This window comes from Talpa europaea (assembly GCF_964194135.1).
Source record: "Talpa europaea genome assembly, chromosome: 11".
NCBI classification, from domain to species: Eukaryota; Metazoa; Chordata; class Mammalia; order Eulipotyphla; family Talpidae; genus Talpa; species Talpa europaea.
The window spans coordinates 65298183-65318382 of record NC_140078.1 but is presented as its reverse complement, the minus strand read 5'-3'; the positions used below and the strand labels follow the sequence as shown (position 1 = coordinate 65318382).

General features: G+C 41.0%; 1 protein-coding gene across 4 annotated transcripts in view; it reads right to left on the bottom strand.

The window, feature by feature from the left end:
- Nucleotides 1–20200, bottom strand: part of ARHGEF3 (Rho guanine nucleotide exchange factor 3) — a gene marked incomplete at both ends in the record, with an annotated part of 233359 nt that overhangs the window by 24929 nt on the left and 188230 nt on the right. For 3 of the 4 annotated variants that reach the window (XM_084247482.1, XM_084247479.1, XM_084247481.1), the window contains one exon: nt 10989–11096. In XM_084247482.1, coding sequence (XP_084103608.1) covers nt 10989–11096 — 108 coding nt within the window. Of the gene's footprint in view, nt 1–10988; nt 11097–11971; nt 12083–20200 lie in introns of those variants that run through there. The other variant, XM_084247480.1, reaches the window with a different exon arrangement.

Here is a 20200-nt window from a genome sequence, read left to right as displayed (position 1 = left end):
AAAGTATATATTGAGGTGAAATTCATATGACAAATTGACCATTTTTAAAATAATTCAGTGACTTTAAGTACATTCACAATATTCTATGATCACTACCTCTGGCTAGTTCCCAGACATTTCCATCATCCCAAAGTCAGCTTTTTTAAAGATTTATTTACTTATGCATACAAGAACTGGGGTACAGGCCAGAGTTGCAGGGGGTGAGAGGATTCACCAGAGACAGAGTAGGGAGCAGAACAAGCAGATCTACTGGAATACACTGCTGAGGGGAGCACTCTGTGCATTGGCTGGTGATAACTTGATAGCACAGAGACTTAGCCTCTTGCACCACCAGGGAGGCCCCCAAAATCAATCTTTTTAACAACTACAGGGTTAGTATCCCACAATTAGATGGACCACATTATTTAATTAGATCCATCTGAAGGGTGTAAAAATATTTCTTGTCTGGCTGTTATAAAAAGTGCCTCAGTAACATCCTTTATGTGTTCATGCTGGTATTTCTGTAAGGCAGGATCCTGAAGTAGAATTCCTTGGTCTAATAAGCTAACAACATTTTAGTGTTTGATACATACTGCCAAATTGACTTTCAAACAGTCTGCTCACATTCCCCAGAAAGGTATATGACCGTACACTCTCATCAACAAGCTATATTACCAATGTGGTAGGGGAAACAACTATACTTTCAGTTTCATGTGCTAAATGTAAGACTGAGTACATTTTTACATGTTTATTAAAAAATTTCCCAGAAAACTGGAGATATTTCACTGGCTGGGAAAAAAGAGGTGAGTTATGCGAGGTGAGTTCTACCATTAAAACTTCGTCATTTGGTGTTTCCTTAGTGATTGCTGGGCTCTGGGTACTCAGGGGAAAAGCATGGGGTGGGCATGAAATTCACCTGGTATATTACAGGAGACGCTGTTATGTCTGCCCAAGTTTAGCACTGTCAGTGAGTGTTCTCCATCCTCACGACTACAGTTTGGTCCACCCTGCCAAGTTTATTCCCACTCTACTGATGAGGAAACTGAGGCTCAGGCAGGGTAGGGCACTTGTCTTAGGCAGGATTCAAAACCAGATCCAGTTGACTCGAAAACCTAAGCTCTCTCTGCTATGGGGGTTGTACCTCCTGCTTACATGAAATTTATGCATTGTGCAGGAGTTTTCAATGAGATGGGTTTCAGCTCCTGCTTTCTAGGAGTTCAAATCTAGCTAAGAGGAAAGGACGCATTTGCTTGCTTTTAGGCATAATGACCAGGTAGCTCTTTGAACAATGAAACTTCCAAACTTACACCTTTTGTTAGACTGGATTAAAACAAACATTCTGTTTTTTACAAAAATCCACTCAGAATGGGGGAGGAGGTAGAAAGGAGAAATAAAGAATGCTGGTCAGTTGTGCTGTCAGCCATTAACTGGCTCATGGACAGCCAGGTCCAAGTCCTGGGCACATATTCACAGAGGCACTGGCCATACACCATGACCTCCACCCCTGCCAGTCATCAGCACAAGTGGACACAATTAGATGAGAGGGTTGGAGTTAGGGGAGAACACGTGACTACTGCTAGAAGAAAAATACCCAAAGAAGAGGATGTCTCTTGAGAAAGGAGAACAGTTATGTCCCTTTCACTGCCCACACACCCTCGATTTAGTTTTCTCTATTTTTACCACTTGCCATATGATATAATTTACTGCTTTGTTTGTTTCTGACATGTGTTTCCTGCCACTAGAAGGTAAGCTCCTTGGGCTTCCCTGGTGGCACAAGGGGTTAAGTCCCAGCACTATCAAGCTATCTCTAGCCACTGCAGCACAAGTTCGATCCCCGGCTAGGGAGCTAACCCACAGTGCAGCAGACCTCTCCTGTCTCGCCTGCTGCTCCCCTCAGCAGTGTATTTCAGTCAATCTGCCTGTTCTGCTTCTTACTCTGTCTCTGGTGAATCCTCTCACTCCCAGTACCTCTGGCCTACACCCCAGCTCTTGTATGCATAAATAAATAAAACAAATCTTAAAAAAAAGTAAGGTAAGCTCCTTGAAGGCAAGGATATCTTGATACTCAATTCACTGATGGTTTCATCAGCAACTGGCACACATTAGGACCTCAGCAACTTTGTTTGATGAATGAATGACATGCTTGTATGAGTGGGGCACCATGAATGGAGCTCTGCTCTATCCAACAGGTAAGGATTCCTACTCTGTTTTACAGACATGGAAACTTGAGGCCCAGAAAGGATGACATTTTGCTGAAGGCCATACAGCTGATGAAAGCTGCTGCAGAATTTAACCTCAGGCCAATGGTGAACTCAGAACCCACTCACCCCCATTTTACACCTAATAGCCAACACCATCTAAAGGTAAAATTCAAAGTGGGGTAGGGCACATGTGCCCTAATACAAAAGTTTCAGGCCACTTCTTAGTCTATGGCAGGGTTTTTTAACCTTGCCACCACTCATATTTTGGACTAGAAGTTCTTTGTTGTGAGGAGCTGTCTTTTGCATTAGGAGATTTAGTAATATCTTTTCCCTCTAACTAGATGCCAGGTGTGCCCCCCACCCCAGTTGTGACAAACAAAACAACTCCAGGCAACACCAAATGTCCCCTGTTGTGAAAAACTGGTCCATGGTGAGGAGGAGAGGCTCATTTCAAAGTGAGGGATCCTCCCACCCCCCCGGGAATGCATAAAAACAGAAACATGTACATAGATTCTTCAGGTGTGGGAGTTTGGGGCCTGGAATGAAAAAAATGTACCAGGGCAAGTGAGTTTCTAGGAGGGAATCCGGCCTAGGAAATGAGTCAAAAACTTAAAGCTCATAATTACTAGTAGCTACAATAACAAAGGCCCTAGCAGCTTCAGATAATGCAGATTTAGGAACAAGTTGCCTACATTTATGCCTGAGATGAGTATATGGAAAAAATGCTGCAAAAGGCACTGTCAGGTAGGAAAAAGGGCCCCCTTTACATGTGTCAGAGGAAATGCAAACCCAGCAGGCTAGGCACAATGGAACAGATTTGATTTGTTAGCGCCACCTGTTCAGCGGGGTGCTCCCTTATCCTTTCCCCAAAACAGAAGGTCTCTAGAGCCAAAGACAACATGCTCCAATAAAATGAATTCGAGCCAGGGAAAATCTCTATACTTAGTACTGCTATTTTGTAGCAGATGGTTTATGATAAATAGACTGGAGGTTAGGGTGGGACTGTCGGAGGAAAAGTTCCATGTTGCTACTACACTGAATGTACAGTGGTTACTGCTGTGACTGTATCCTGGAGTCAAACAGCATCCTGGAGTCATCTCTCATGTAAGTCTTGATGAGAGCAAACTTAAACTGAGAAATAACACTTCCCAGCTGTGCAGTTTCCATCACATTTGACCCTCGCGCTAATCCTAGGAGGCACTGGTCACGTTCTTATATTTTGCCTTCTTTTAATAAATGTGAAATCTGAGAACCAGAGGATTAAGTGATGGAATCAAAGTCAGTGTTGGAACAGGAACTGAGTCTAGTCTTTTGACTACAAAACATGGAATTGTGTTAAGAACACAGGCTTGGGAGTAAAACAAACATCCTTCAAGTCAACCCAGTAGTGAAGGACCTTGAAAAGTTAATCTCCCTAGGTCTTAGTTCCTTATCAGGAAAATGCGCACAGTAATAAGTATTGACAAAATTGTGAGGATAGATAAGATAAAGTATGTCAAGGACTCAGTCAAGTACCTGGTACATGGTCAGTAGGCAATGGATGTTACCTAGCCTGTTATACCATAGGCTGCATCGCACCATTAGGAAATAGCAGACATATCTCTGAACAACTTGGATCAAACAGCTCCTTGTAGGACACCCATGAGCATAGCTTACAGCAAGAGAACACCCCTCAGCAGCAGAGTATTAAAGTTTTGAAACAGCCTAAAATGTCTCCAAATAGGGGTTAGATAAATTAGAGTATAACCATAAAGTGGAATATTATACAGTAGTTAAAAGCATTCTTTTGTGCAGCACATATACTAAAACTGAAACCACTCAGAGGAGATTAGCATGGCTCCTGTGCAAAGATGACATGCAAATTTGTGAAGGATTTTTTATAAGGAAAAGACATTTTTTCTTGTTATTTATCAAAAGATGGATGTCAACTAAATTTTGAGGTACAAATCACAATCCATAAAAATGTCTAACCCCAAAGACAGTGCAAAGAGAAAGCTTTCTGTATCTGGGAGAGATTCTGAGTAGAATGAACAAAAATATGAGGAAAATATTTGGTTCTAGTATGGAAAACAGTGCACAATTTGATCAATGTAAACTAAAAATTAGGAAACCTTCCAGAGGTTTGGGGCAACAGCCCAACCTCTTCATTGGGCCCTATAACATGGCTTTTGCACAATAATATTAACAGTAAAATATTCCATATGCTGAAATGGAAACCATGACTTTCCCCACCATAGCAGCCAGGTGGGATGCTAGAAACCCAATATCTGGCTGTTATTTTTAGATTCTGGCAAACTGCTGGCTTTATTATAACCAAACTGACTTTTTATGACAGCCTTCCATGGGATAGGTACTGTGAAAAACCCCACACAATCCCAACTCTAGCACTTAATCGCTGTGTGACCTTGTGCATATTTTTCAACTTTCAAGTTTCTCCCCTATAAACTGGTGAAGAATCCTCCTTGCAGAGTGTGGAGATGAACTGAGGGTACAAACATTAAAGTACACTGCATGGAAACTGGCTCCTTAAATACTCAGTTAATGGAAACTGTTAAAAATAATTAAAGCTTGAAATTTTAAGAGTCAACTATTATGATGGTGTATTATTATTCCAAGAGTGTACATACACACAAATAAAGCTTCTGTATCTGCTATTTAACTCAGGATCAAGAACTTTTGTCATTGTATGCGGAATATAAAAATATAAAAAATTAAAAAAAAAAGAACTTTTGTCACGGTTGTAGGAAGTATATGGCAATGAACCAATGGGCTAAATTTGAGCTCCTTGAAGAAGAAAATCATGGTTGCCAACACATAGAATTAATCATATTAAGTGCTTCCATAATCCTCCTTCTTATTTTTTACATGAGGCATCAATCTTTCCATAGTCTTTCCTCAAACTTGAAATTCTGGCCTCCCTCGTGGCTTAGGGGTTAAGTCTTAGCATTAGCACCTCTCTGGCCTGAGTTCTATCCCTGGCCAGGGCGCTCACCCACGTACGGCACAGCAGAACTCCTCTGTCTTGGCCACTGCTCCCCTCAGCAGTGTATTTCAGTAAATCTGCTTGTTCCAGTCCCCACTCTGTCTCTGGTGAATCCTCTCACCCCCTGAACCTCTGGCCTATACCCCAGTTATTCTATGCAAAACAAAACAAAACCTTGAAATTCTCTTTCTTCTCTTCATTTGAAGCATCTCTGAGCCATTCCAGGTCCAACACATTCTTCCACCTTTGCCAGGCAGCCTTCATTAACTTCCCAGGCTACTAATAAGCTCCCTTTCTAGGGTTAAACAAAATCATTTCTAGATCTAAGGGCCAGGGAATGAAACAATCAGAAACTGTGCTTAGCAAAAATTCTTCTTAGCCACAACACTCGTTCCTGGAAGGAATATAAGTATGACAGGGGACTTGTTTTCTATTGTGAAAGAGACCAGTTATATCACATTACCAAGTGGGAACCCACTGTCAGCTTCTGGGAGAGGCTAGGGTAACCAGCAGCAAGTCATCTTGTGAAAATGTCACAGCAATAGGAAAAAGCTGACAAAAGTGAGGGAGAAATATGACTGAGTCTAGAATTAGAATATGAGAACACAGAAGCAATTCTGCTCAAGACAGATAAACATCACAAATAGAGGCTTAACTCCAACTCTATCAAAAATGTTCACACCCTTTGACCAGAATTCTACTTCTGGTAATATAATCTAAGGAAAGAAATGTATACACACACAAGATTTGTGATCAGGATATTTAAAACAGGGTTATCTACAAATGGTGGAAAAGTGGAAACAATGTAAATGTTCAACAATAGAAAAATGATTTAATAAATTGGTATATCCTTTGGACAAAACATTATTGAATGCACTCAGAATTGGGCCCATGAAAAATATTCAATAACATAAAAATATATTCTCATATTATAAGGTTAGCATGTTAAGACAAAAACAAGTTAAAAATAGCATATATGGTGTGTAGACATACACAGTACGATTGTGATTTTTAAAAGATACATATCAAGCATATATACATACACACATATTAAAAGAAAAGATTGCTAAATACATATATATGCCAAAATGTTAACAGAAGTTTTTTGATGATGGGGAGCTAAGGTTATAAGTGACTTTCACTCACCTCCTTGTGATTCTCTATATTTTTCAATGGTGTTATGTAATCAGAAAGGAAGCATAATAGGAGATACTTAAAAATCAGAACATTCAATAGAGTTATTTAATATAAAAATCTTCACAGCCTAAATATCCACTAATAGGAAACTAGTTATGTAAAACAAATCACATCAACACAGAATAATATATATTCAGTCCATTACCATCACATTTTCCAAGAATAGCTGTGTGGTATTACTTCCCCTTAGAACAAAATTCTCATCCAGCTAAATGACAAAGGGAGGCTGAAAATGAGAGATGGAACAAAGAACAGAAAAAGCACACAGACATGAACACACACACAAATCCCAAGATAAAGTGCACGAAAAGAAACAGGAATTTTAACATCGATAAAAGGTACAACCCCTCCAAGAGGAAGGCACAACAAGGAAGAGGAACCCTTTACGCACCTAAGTGCAAAGCTTGAAAACTGAGGCCAGAAACTGATGACCCCTGCCCCTACAGGAGCTTTAATCCAAAAAAGTGAAGAGTTCATACAAAGATAAGGCTGGAGGACCCCAAATTAGGCTGAGTGTGTATGTTCCATAGTTAGACCTATATGACCCTGGAGGGAAATTATTAAAATACCGGGGCTGTTTTACAGTGGAAGACCATACGTGTCCTTTTCTATTTCTCCCTTTCTGTGTTTTTCCATAATGAACATATATTTTTATAATGGAAAGGAAATAAGGCCACCATTCAAAGAGAAGGGAGTGTACAGAGTAAGGAGCAGAGTGCTCCACAGCATGCCCTGGACTCAGCTCAAACGAGCTACCCAGCCGTGTGCAGCCATGGGGGAGGCCGGGCTCAGTGTGTGCTGGCCCAAGGCGGGCTTGTCTTCCTCATGCCACATGAGGAGCAGAGCACGCAGGCTCCTTTCAGAGCCAGATTTCCTCTCCGACAGGCCAGTGAGGGGATTTATAGGCCCAGAGGGACTCAGACATCTGTGCTCCAGTCTACCAGCAGCCCTAGCCTCCCCATCAGAAGCAGACGAAGCGCCATGCAGTCGGCAGTCCCTCCCCAACTTCCACAAATGCTGCCTTTGTGCTGGGACCCAAGTCCCCAGTCCATATGGGGCACAGGAGAGGAAAGAGAGAACAAGTTCTGCAGTGTTTGCGGAGCCGTTGTTGCAAGGACCACTCACATTTGTGATTGGGCATTTAACCTTTCTGGCAGCCCCAAGCTCACCTGATATCCTCCTGGGTTAACTTGTGGTTTCCAGAGGAGCCACAGGAAGGACTGCTAAGTGTTCCATTATTGATTAAAACATCATGTTTGGGTTTAAGTCACCTTTTCTCCTATAATAAAAGGAACCCATTCTAAGAGAGACACCTGAATATTCAAAGGGGTATAGATGCCTCTGAGGGGCCAGGAGTCACAGACATGAGATCCTGTGGTAGAAAACCAAGCTGCTCAATTGCAGGCCACAGTAGTAGGCAAGTAACACACAGGTATAGATAAAGAATGAATGACTGCTGAGAGGTTTGGGGTAGACCCTCCACTCCCTGTTCTCTGTTCTTCCTGTTTAGAATGGACATCGAGACCACAAAGGCAAAATGGGAAAGGGTGTGAGGTTGGCCCACTTTGTATTCCTTTGGGGCTTTGCCCTCACCCTCCCTGCTGCTCAGGTTACTTTATCATCTTACCCCTTCTAGCTGGAGAGGGAAGCAATAAAGTCATGAGGTAATTACTAGGATGCTAGGCCTGGAAATAATTCTGCATGTGCCAAGGCAACTGACAGGGAGATATTTGGGGGTAAGATGCCAATCTCCAAGCACCGCAGACCAACCAGCAAACATGGCTAACTCTGCGTATAAGCCTGGGGGAACATTTCCATCTTGTGAACCCCCAAGGACAGGCTCAACCCACAAGCTTAATTCTCAAGGTCTACTGTGTCTATGTACAGAAACATTATGGTCTATTTCTGCTGGGTTGAATCTGTCTAAGAAGTGGAGCCCTGAGTGGGTGATTTATCATGAGATTTTTATAAGCAAATTAAAATGATTATTTTTCCAAAAGAAAACAGATTTTTAGGAAACAGTCTCCACATATCAGATCCTGATCTTGGATCTGCTTTCTCATCCCTCTTTAGGCTCAGTCTGTTGGTTTTCAGACCTGGCATGATTTCTTTCTGTCCCAACTCCCTAGGTCAATGAAAATTTTCAAGGTGATCAAATATTTCCTGTAGGACTCCCTGTTTAGGGAAGAAACAGGAGAAAATAAATAAAGATTGCCTAGTAAGCCCAAGGAAAGGTTTTGCAGGTTTGACAATAGAGGATCTTAAAGTGATACAAGTCAGGGCTGGGCTGAGGTGGGAAGCAAGTTCAGTGCTCTCCCTTTACCTGGGACCACAAATATCAGGTCTGCAGGCCAGGCAAGGTGATGGCAGTGAGCAAAGGGACCAACTATGAGAGAACAGCTGGGAGACTGGGGATATTTGTAGCCGGCAGTGGCAGTGGACTAGCTATCCAAGTCCAGCTCACCACCACAGCATGGGAACACAGGTCCTGATCTGTTAGGACTTCCAATTCCTCAAAAAAAGCTAGAACTCCAGCTTCTTATATGATCATTTTGATTTTTGAATGCTAGCTAAAAAATTGTGCAAACAAAATACAACTTGAGGACCAAACGTGGTCACAAATCTGCCAGAAGGCAACTCTAGATGTAGCAACATGAAGGCAGGAAGTAGAGCCTGCTGCGTGATGAGGCACACTCAGTGCTTGTGGGAGAGGATGGAGCATGGACTGTCCAAGGAGACACAATGGGAAGAGATGGTTGGTTTTATAATCCAGATGTGGTTGTCTTTAATCAAGGAAGGGAATAACTACAGAGTGAACTTGAACCACAGCCACTGGGCTGGAAAGAAAAGGATGAAATGGCAGTAGACAGGCTAATGAATTTTAAAAAAAAAGCAGAACTCAGCGAAAGACCAGATGTGCAAGACTAGGGTGGTGATGAATCTTCCAGGGGGAAGCCTGTGATGAACTTGGCCAGAGGGCTCAGGGACTGGTCACGGGGGAAGGAAGGTAAACACATTTTTCTTCACTAGCTTCAAAGCCCTCCATCTGGCTCCCCCAGACAACCTTATATTTTTCCTCTTCCTTTCTCCCACAAAGGCGATCAGGGGGTTACCAGGGGCTCAGAGGTCCAAGCACTGAGAAAAATAGAGCCAAACCTATAGCTAATTAGGTAATGAGGTATTCATTCAGGAGAAACTTTAGCAGTTAACAGAAATATGGCCAAGGCAGGGGACAAGCATTGGGGAGGGGTCTCTACAGCAAAGTGGCCAGAATAGCTTGAGAATGTGGAGTCACGGCATACTGATTGGATGGTGTAGACACAAAGACAGGAGGGGCTGAGGAAGACTCTCAAACATGTTTTTAAGTTATGGATTTTCATAGCATGGACATACAATACCTTGGATTCTGGTTCACAATTTTCTTAGTGACTCAGCAAGCTAAGTAAAAGTACTTGGGACAAGAAATGGCAGACTCAAGATTACTTCTCAGCTAAATAAGGTTAGTCTTTTCATGGCATGATTTTAGTGGGTATCATTCTACAAGAGGATTTTTATGACTTAAAGATGGTGCAAGTCCTTGGACAAATCTCAATTTTCACTTTAAAAGATAAACTTTATCAGGAATTTAAGAACCTGTACAAACACATGTTAACAAGACAATTATTATAATACCGAATATTTAGCTTACTAATTAGTAAATAAGTGACTGCTAACTAAGAACTAAAGTCCTATGCTGGGTCTTTTAAATGCTCTCACTCACCTCTACAATGATTCAGTAATGGCATTATGGGCCATCACCTCTAGTTTACGTAGTAGGGATAAAAGCCAGACCATCAGATAGTAAATCACCTGCCCAAGGTGACAAAGTCTTGAGTGACAGAGCTGAGGTCACAAGTGAGATACTTTACTCCAAGGCCCTTATTCTAGACAGGGGTCAGCAAATACTTTCCATGAAGGGTCAGATGGTAAGTAGTTCTGCCCTTATCAGCAAGGTGGTCTCTATTGTAACTGCTCATCTCTGCCACTATAGAGCAAGAGCAGCCACAGTCAATACATTCAGGCATGGCCATGCGCCAACAAAACTTTATTAATGGACACTTTATTGATGGAAATCTGAATATAATTTGTATGTCATGAAATGTAATTCTTTTTATTTTTTTTTCATATTGATTTTAAAGAGGAGAAACTGTTCTTAGCTTCTAGGCCATGAGAAAACAGGGAGCGGGCTACATTTTTTTCCCACAGGCTGTATTTGCAGATCCTGGTCTAGGCATCCAGGCACTGCTGCGCTTGGGCTCAAGTTGTATGCTAGTTTCCTTAGGAGAATGGAAGATATTTTAAGGACAAAACCCATGAGATCAAGTATGGATGGAGTGTACGACTCAAATACAATTGTAAGGAATCACCCAATGAAAGTGACTCCTGGAGTTATCCATAAAACGATTCCACCCGGCCCCAGTTTAAGATGTGTAACACCTATTTCTCCCTCTGAGTCCCTCATTTACTTTCACCTACTGAAATAAAAATCAATTCAGGTCATTCTGAAACCAGGGGAAGTTTAGGGTAGGACAGTGCTGCCTGTCCCGCACAACATGCTTTCTGCAAACACAGCTCTACCAGGTCCTTACCTGCAGGGTTTGGCTGAAGCGCTTTAATGGTGTGGTCTTCACAGGGGGGATGAGGTTTGCTAGTGATGTGACTCTGGAAAGGGGTTTCACCCGCTTATTACTAGGCTCCTGTAGGGTTAAAAAAAGGAAAGAAAAATGTCAAGGTCAATTACGAAGACAACATAACTCCACCACATAATCGTGCCCCACTCCACAAGCTGTTAGCTGCACGCCCATCTGCAGAATGTAAACAATGTCCAGTCTCACTCTAGCTGTGCAGAGAGAACCTGACTTGGGAGCAAGGGAAGTAGAAATGGCAGGGGGATGTCATCAGAAGCGGCCTCTGAGCAGACAGCAAACAGGCAGGGATCTGCTCCTTATCCCACGCCTGCTATATCTGCTATCTTTTAACTCAGAAGTGTCCACTTAGTAGATTCATTCTCCCCAATCCCTCCTGTAAAGAAAAGCTGCCTCAGATTTCCCTTCCAATGACCTTGTCAGGCAGTTGTCTTTTGATGCTTGATTTTATCTTTTGAAAAACCTTTTGCTCACCTTGCCTGAAGCAATTCAAATTTATTTCGTGCAATGGATTTTTGAAAGCACAAAGAATATTAGTTTTTTTTTAATTCACTAAATTAAAAATCTTTTTTTAAAAGAAGTTTTTCTATAAACTGGGTTCTTAAGAAGGCATCTTTGTATCTATAGCATGTTTGAAATGCACATATGAATACTTATAAAGAGCAACCAGATAGCAAAGGAAAAATGTACAGAGAGAAAACCTAACCATGGGGGTTTATACCATCTGTAGCCACAGGTTTGAAAAGCTGGTCACAAAAACATTATTTGCAAATCTTCAAGTTATCCCAAACCAAGATGATGAGTGCGAGGGAGTCTATCCATTCTAATGACTTTGCAGATGAGAATTACATAAATAAATACAGTTGACGGTGAGAAAGAGACAGATGACAGACAAAACATTTTACAAAGACAAAGAGAACAGTTACCCTTGTCTTCCTAAGCTCCATCTGACCTGCAGAAGATGCTGGACAGCACATGAAGACACCAAATTTTGATGGAGAAAGCCAAACTTGCCAATTGTGGTGAATCTCAATCATTTCCAGAGGGAGACTCAAGATGCTCATCTTTCTTTTTCAGCCATTGCTTTCAAAGTTTAGAGGGTTAAGGCAGAACTTCAGATTCTCCAGATTATCCCTACAGGATGTTTTGAACATAGTAGGTGCTTGGAAAAATCTTGCCTGGATCTGGAATTCTGCTGAGACAATCTCATGCCATTTTATGCCCTTGCCAGCCTCAGCAATTCAGAAATCTTCTTTGAAATAGACCCAACCTTCCTAGCATTTAAATAGAAAAATATTACAAAAAATTCCATTCAAAGCAAGTCCACAATGTGGCCAGGAGTATCTTCAGAATTTCTCAAAGCAATGAAATACTTTTCCAAGACAGAGGATGAATCCAGACTGCTGGATACCTCTCTAGCTTCTTGGCATACTGAAATGAATAGACAGCAGGAAACTCCAAACGCTGGGGAAGGCTCAGATCCAAAATGCAAAGGATGAGTCGCTCATCACAAGAGACATGGCATCACAATTATTTAAGTACTGAAGAGAAAGCTTCCAATAGCCCTACTGCCAGGTGACAGAGCCTATCAGGATGCTCCCTGTCCAATGCCTAGCTCCTGAGCATCTGTGCCCAGAGGAGAATTTCTAAAAAAAATTTGTTTTACGTCATAGCTGCACCATCAGCATACTGAATACACACACACACACACACACACACACACAGCCTCTTGAGAATCCACTGAATTTCTTTAAATGTCCCCTGCTTTGGGTTAGGAATGCCAGAGTTGTGATGTAACCCCCTTTGGTGACACAAACTGCACTGCAGCAAGTAAGATTTCCTAGGGGAGCAGGACTTGGTCTTAGATAATAGTGCATGTACTTCAGAGTCTGGAGACTTCTGGGTCTCTGTTTTGTATGGTTAAAGCGCTGGGTCACAGACTCTGTATCAGAAGGGGAGATTGAAGGGCAAATGCCAACTGGGCGCTCTTGTTTTAAAAGGAGGCAGGGAGTATTGCATGCTTGGCAGGATTGGGGAAGATTTAATTCTGTTGCACTTGCTGTGTCATCTTTTCTAAGGTTCTGCTGACTTTGCTGCCCATTTTATATGACCCAATTTGGCATTCTCTGCCCAGCTCTAAGACATATGTACAATGCAGATGCCTGCCCTTTCACAGGTTAAATGCAATGCTGCCACATGAGATTGTAATTAAAACGCCTTTCTTAAGGCATTGCCCTTTTGGAAGTAAACATCATACTGCTCTCTGGCAATCTGACATTCCCAAGTAATGAACAATCGATCCAGAAACAATTGCTGCATAATTTAGTGCTGTGATCCAGCAAAGCAGGCAGATGCAATTTCAGAACCAGAACATTTACAGGTTATTGGATCTATGGAGGCGGCTTTATGTCTTACCCATATGAGCAAAGTATGAATTATAGTGTTCTCTGTGAGGGTTTCAGAGAGAATGGAAGATTAGAAAAATTCTTGGCCTAATTTGATTTTTCTTTTCTCTTTACTCGACATGTCTCCAGCTACATTTTACTGCTGTCTAAAAGGGCCCTCAGGGAAAATGTTTCCAGATTCTAGTTAAATAGCTCCACTAAGAACTAGCAAATGCAATACCAGGGATGTTCCTGAGCTTCACAGAGAGATGACAGAATACAGCCTGCAGAGGATTCCTAGGCCAACAATTCAGTTGCAGACTGAGCAGTGCAACATCAACGCTAAACTCAGGAACAATGTCCTGTTTCAACTACAGACACTACCCTACTATGCAAGTTTAAGTCAAGGCAGCAGGACAGCTCACTAAAAAGGTTTTTGAAAAAAAATTAAAAAAGAAAAGGCACTGAGTATTCTGTGTAGGGAGTATTTTCTGAATAACAGCAGGGTTTTTTTTTTTTTTTTCTTTTTCTTATTGCACTGTTAGGCCCACCTATATATTATTGCTTACAAGCTGAAAGAGTAGATATACTGGTCTAATTTCTGAATCTCAAGTGATTATTATGAAGATTTCATCATTCAGTATTGTGTTTGCTGAGAGCCTAAAAGAGATCCCCTTCTTCAAGTAGAGAAATTTCCTTTCTACACTAAATTTGCTGTGAATTTTTATCAGGAATGAACATTGACTTTTATCAAATCTTTTCATCTTTATAGAGGATAACAAAGGGAGGGAAAGGAGAATGAAAGAAAAGAAGGGAGAGGTAGGAGGGAGGAAAGGAGAGAATGAAGAAAGCTAGGTGTGGAAGTCATGATTTTTCATAAAGGAATTGATTCAGCGACTTAACATATCATTTATGCTTGAATTACAAAGGGGGAGCACTTCATGCAATTTTTTTAATGTGAGATTTTATTAAATAGATTTTAATATTCTTTCTCAAGGGAAAACAGCAACAGGTATGTCAAAGCAGATAGCATACAATGTAAGAAAATGCCTATCATATCAATATGATCTAGCATGACTTTTTATTCTTTCAAAAATAGTTCCACTCTAATAGATAAGAGAGAGGAAACCTGACTCATTCTTCCTGAACTTCACCTTTGCAGCCAGAGGTCTTCCACCTCATGTCTCTAGTTGCCCTGACACTACTTTCATTGATTCACAGACATAATCAAGAAGAGGCTAGGATGCAGCCATCAGCACAAGACTCAAACTGCTCCTGTGCAGGACAGCACAGCCCTGGGCTGCTCTGCACCTGGTTAGAAGCAAAGAAGAAGTAAGACTCAACTATGCCAGCAGAGGCTTTGCCCACAAGTTGACAATCATAAAAAAATCATTCAAATGTTTGGAAAGAGCGGAGGAGCCTTATGCAGTGCTCCATTTGTATGACAGGAAATATGCTGGGAACTGCACACCCAGGGGTTATGCTAATCCACCCAGTAACCCTCTTGAGACTTTCATCATCATTCTAAACAGAAAATCACAATCTCAATGATCGAGAAGTTCTAGCATTATTAAACAGTAATAATGAATTAGCATTTATTGCAGGGTCATTTCTCAGCGCTTTACATGTATTTACTAATTCATTCCTCCTACCATTCCTGCAAGGCAACTACTATTATGAACCTCATTTTAAAGAAGGGGTAACTGAGGCACAAACTGAATAAGTCACTTAAAGTTACTCAGCTATAAAAGGTTGCCAGCTCTTAAACTTAGGTAGGCTGGCTCCAGAGCCCATGTCCTATACCAGGACGTGGCTAACTTTCTCTGTAAGGTCAAGATGGTAAATATTTTAGATTTTGCTGGCCATTCAACCTCTATCATGAAATGATGACATTCCAATAAACCTTTATTTACCAACACTAAAATTTGAATATCATGTAATTTTCACACACCACCAGTCTTTTTTTCCCCAGTCATTGAAACATACTGAAACCATCCTCAGCCTGAAGACCATAGGAAGGGGGCCATATTTGGCACAAGGGCCACCACTTGCTGACCATGGGTCTATACCATTGCTGACCTCGCAGGGGTCATGTCCCAGGTCAGCACTCCTCAGCCTCAGCTTTCTACTGTGACATTTCCAGAGATGACACTCTAGGCATGGCACCCTGTACAGTGCTCTTAGATAGTCTTCAGGCTCAGGAAGATGACACAGGCCAGTTTGCAATCTTCTCCGTGCCACTGGGCATGGAGAGTTCCTTCCTGGTGAGCAGGGGATACATTTGACTTACCCTTTTGTTAAGTAAACCCTAACCTACTGCACTGTATTTTCTCAACTTACCAAACAAATCAGCCTGAACATGATACAAACTTTCTTTGACTATTAATGTATATGAATAAAGAGACACTAAAAAAAAGTTACACTGCCAAAGTAATATAGAGTTGGGAAAGGAGATGCAGTGGAACTGATCACAGATTGTTAACTGCCAAAGCTGGCTCAGGGTTAAAGTATGAGGTCAAAATTCTCCATAGTAAAGATTTATTTTAATGGACAGAAAAAATTTTTTTTTGTAAGTGGACCAGTAAATGCTGAAACTGGGGCAGAAATGCACCATCCAAGATTTTTACATCAGTTGTTAGTGAAGGTCTAATGAGAAACAATAGTGAAGAGAGAGGAATCATCTAGAATAACTAGAAGAAACCCAATAAAAGGAAAAAAAATCCCACTACTGAATTTCCATAATTCTAAAATAATATAGGGCAGAACAGAAAAAGTTCCATGTGACTGGGGAATGGAAAGCTGGGAGACCTACTTCAAAATATTTAAACTTGGTGATGGGCAACCCTATGGGGAGGCATCACCAGGTTGCCAGAATCCCTGAAGTCTGTTCCATTCCTTTAACTAGCTTTTTTTTTTTTTTTAACTTGCTCTAATTAAGAAACTTATCAACAGACTCCTGGTCACTGAATTCCATGACAAGACAATCTGTTTGAATTCAACATGAATTATCTTAGAAGCAATCTCAAAACCCATTAGATACCATCCCATACCAATGAGAAAGGCCCATCTTAAAAAGATCAGAAACAACAAGGGCTGGGTAGTTGTGGAGAGAAAGAAAATCTTGTACACCATTGGGAGAATGTAGACTGGCCCATCCCACATGGACACCAATATGGAGGCCCCTCAAAATATTAAAAATAGATTTACCATAAGATCCAGCAATTCTACTCCTACGTGTCTACTTGAAGAATATAAAAACACTGACTCAAAAGGAATATAAACAGTCCTATGTTCATTGCAGCACTATTTCCAATAGCCAAGACATGAAAACAACCTAAATGCCCGGTAACAGATGTGTGGATATTTAAATATATATATAGAGAGAATAGAATACCACTTAGCTACCAAAAAAAAAAAAAAAAAAAAGGATGAACTCTTGCCACTTTTTGACAACATAGATGGAAATGGAGGGGATAGTCTAAGTAAAATAAATTCTAAGTAAAATAAATCAGAAGGAGAAAGACAAATACCAGATAGATTCATTTGTACATGGAATATAGAGAAACAAAACAAAGGGTTAGTTACATAAAACCAAACCTAAAATAAACCCTAGAAATCTGACTGAAAAACTGAGGCTGCAAGAGAGGGTGAGTGGGTGTAGAAAGCCAATGCAAAGGGGCCCAATGGACTCTGGTGAACAACTATGGGTGCCATGGGGGTGGATGTGGTGTGACAACATACCTCTAAGAAGGTGTGAACCTCTATCTCTGAATCATGTACAGTGTTGTAAACCAATGTTACCTCAATTTAAAAAAGGAAGAAATAGACAGAAAAAATTGGGACCATTTAAGTCAAATTGCCCAAGGATAGCAATGCCCTACTCTGTTTTCCCCATGCCTGCCTCCCAAATGCATTTTTCTCCCCAGTCCTACAATAGTACCATCTTTAAGGAAGAAGGTTAAGACTTCTCACCCTCACCCACCAGATCCTCACTTCCTCTGCCTCTTCAGTCAAGTAAGCACATTACAATTGCCTCAACTTTAACACCCCCATCCTTAGGGGCAAAGAAGGGTTCATAATGTTTTACAGTTTATCCCCAAGATTCTCACCCTTCAAGACTTTGGGTCACCACAAATGTGCTTAGATGCTCACTTCTTTGACACCTACTGCCAACGTGTTCCCACCTTTCATGGTCTCTCAGTGTTAACCAGCCATTTTTTAACTCTGGTTTCTGCCTCCTTCCAAGTCATGGCTGTATTTCAAATATGCCCATACCTCCACTTTGGGGGGACCTAATATCTTCTTTGTATCTTGCACTTCAGTGAATTCCTCCCTATTTTCCTTTCTGGTTAATGTTTTTCTAACTAAATGTTTGAGGATGAGCCACCTTTAGAAAATAAATCTATTTTAGTGTGGTTATCAGTAAACCAGCTGGGGGATCTTGGGCAAAAAAATCTCTTCAACTGAAAAAAAGGGGAAAATAATCCTTTCATAATTAACAGTGAGAATTCTGTAGCATTACAATCTGAGTCAGGCACTGGGCTATGAGCTTTACATGCATTTGGTCCTTCAAAACATCCTATGAAAGCCCTAATGATCACTGTCCCCATTTACAGGTAAGTAAGCTATGGTTCAGTGTACTTGTCACGTAAGAACGCAGGTCACATATCTCAGGTGGCAGAGGCAAAACCTGGATCATCTACTACACCATGCAGCTCTCACATCACTGCCACCAATTCTACTTGAGCAGATGACAGCGAGCACACAGCATAGTACTTTGTGAAGAGCAAGGTCTCATCTCAGCTTACAGAGCCCAGAATAGGACTCACAAATTGGTATATTTTCACTAGATTATTTCTCCTACTCCTCCCTTTTGTCTCTAAGGAGAGGTGAGCTTTTCTTATTCAATTATACACTATCTTTAAAAAAAATTGATTTTGCGATAATCTTAGATTCACAGAAGTATAAAAAATAGCACACTGTTCCCATGTACACTTTGCCTTACTTCCCCTACTATTATATCTTACATAACTGTGACACATTTATCAAAACTAAGATATTAATATTGCTATAGCATTAACTAAAGTATAAAGGAGTTATTTGGATTTGACCAGCTTTCCCACTAATGTCTTTTTTCTATTTCAAAATCCAATCCAGAATGCCACATCATATTTTATTGTCAAATCATCAATTTCCTCCAATCTGTGATAGTTCCTCAGTTTTTCACATTCTTGACACAGTTGAAGAATACTGGCGGGTTATTTTATTATTTTCTCTTAATCCAGATTTGCCTGATGTTTTCTCATGATTAGATTCAGATCATGCATTTTTGGCAAGAATACTAGAGAAGTGACGTGCACTTCCTGGTACATTGTATCGGGGGTACAAGATGTCACATTATCTTATTATTGGTGATGTTAACTTTGACCAGTTAACATCAGTTAAGGCAGTATAATAGGTTCTACTCTCAAACCTGTGAATAGACTATCTGGTATTAGGATCTTTGTAGATGACTTTAAGATAAGTTCATACTAAATTAGAGTAGGTCCTAAATCCAATCACTAGTGTCCTTATAAGAAGGGAAATTTAGACAAACACAGGGAGAAAGCCATGTCTGACAGAGTCAGAAACTAGAGCAACACATTTATAAGCCAAAGAACACTCTAGCTAGGAAGAGACAAAGAAGGATTTTCCCTGCAGGTTTCAGTGGGAAGACAGCCCCGCTGACATCTTGAATTTGGCACTCTAGTCTCCAGAACAGTGAGAAGTAAATTTCTTTTGTTCTAAGCCATCCCAGCTATGGCACTTTATTACAACAGCCCTGGGAAACCAATACAGATGGGATCTGCTACATTTCTGCAGTGTAAAGTTACCCATATTTTGGAAGAGATATTCTGTGATACTTGTAAATCTGAATCTGAGAGTGTTTCCCCAACATCTACAAAGTGGTTGTACAGGTGTCACCTTTGGGGGAATGTCTCCTTGCTGAATAGGGAGAACTAGAGAGTTGATTCAGGCGGAGTGGCCCCAGGGAGGCAGCTTTGGCTGGAGCAGGCAAGAAAGGGAACTGGTGCAGTGGTGGGCAGGCAAGGGGAAGCAGAGGACAGGGCATGCAGGACACAGGTAGCAAAGGGGAGGCTTTCATAGAGCTGTTTGAGTGAGAGGAGTGAGACTGAAAGACTAGAAAGTGGAGCTTCTTTAGAGCCTGAAAGTGATTCTTCATCTTATTTTTTGAAACAGAAAAAGATAATAGTGAAATGATGGTTTCTAAATCCAAAATTTCCATTATTTTTTTTTTCTGTTCTCTTTTCTCTGGCACCGAGCAAAGTGACCTGGTATCATCTGTTACCAGAAGTTAAAAGGCAAATAATTGGAGACTCAAATTCCAACGGAAACCTGGTTCCATTGATTAAGTCAAACATGTTTCAGAATTACTTCTAACCCACAAGGTGAGCAAAAGGTCTTCAAACTCGGAACTATAATTTTCCTCTAGAGATGCTTACCAATGATTTCATTAAAGGGGCTACAGGTTTTGTGGACTTTGACAAACCACCAGGAGCAGCTCTGGAGGGACCTCTGATAGCTTTGTGTAGGGTAAACACAAAGATGGCGGCCACACCCTCTGTTTATTTTCTCCCGCTGTGAGCCTGGTGGCCTTGTGCTAGGCATCCAGAGGAGATTTGATTTCCTCTTTGATGAAATGGCCCAACTCTCTCCATATCAGATGCTATAAGGAAAACATTCCAATTTCCTTTTTAAAAAGAAAAAAAT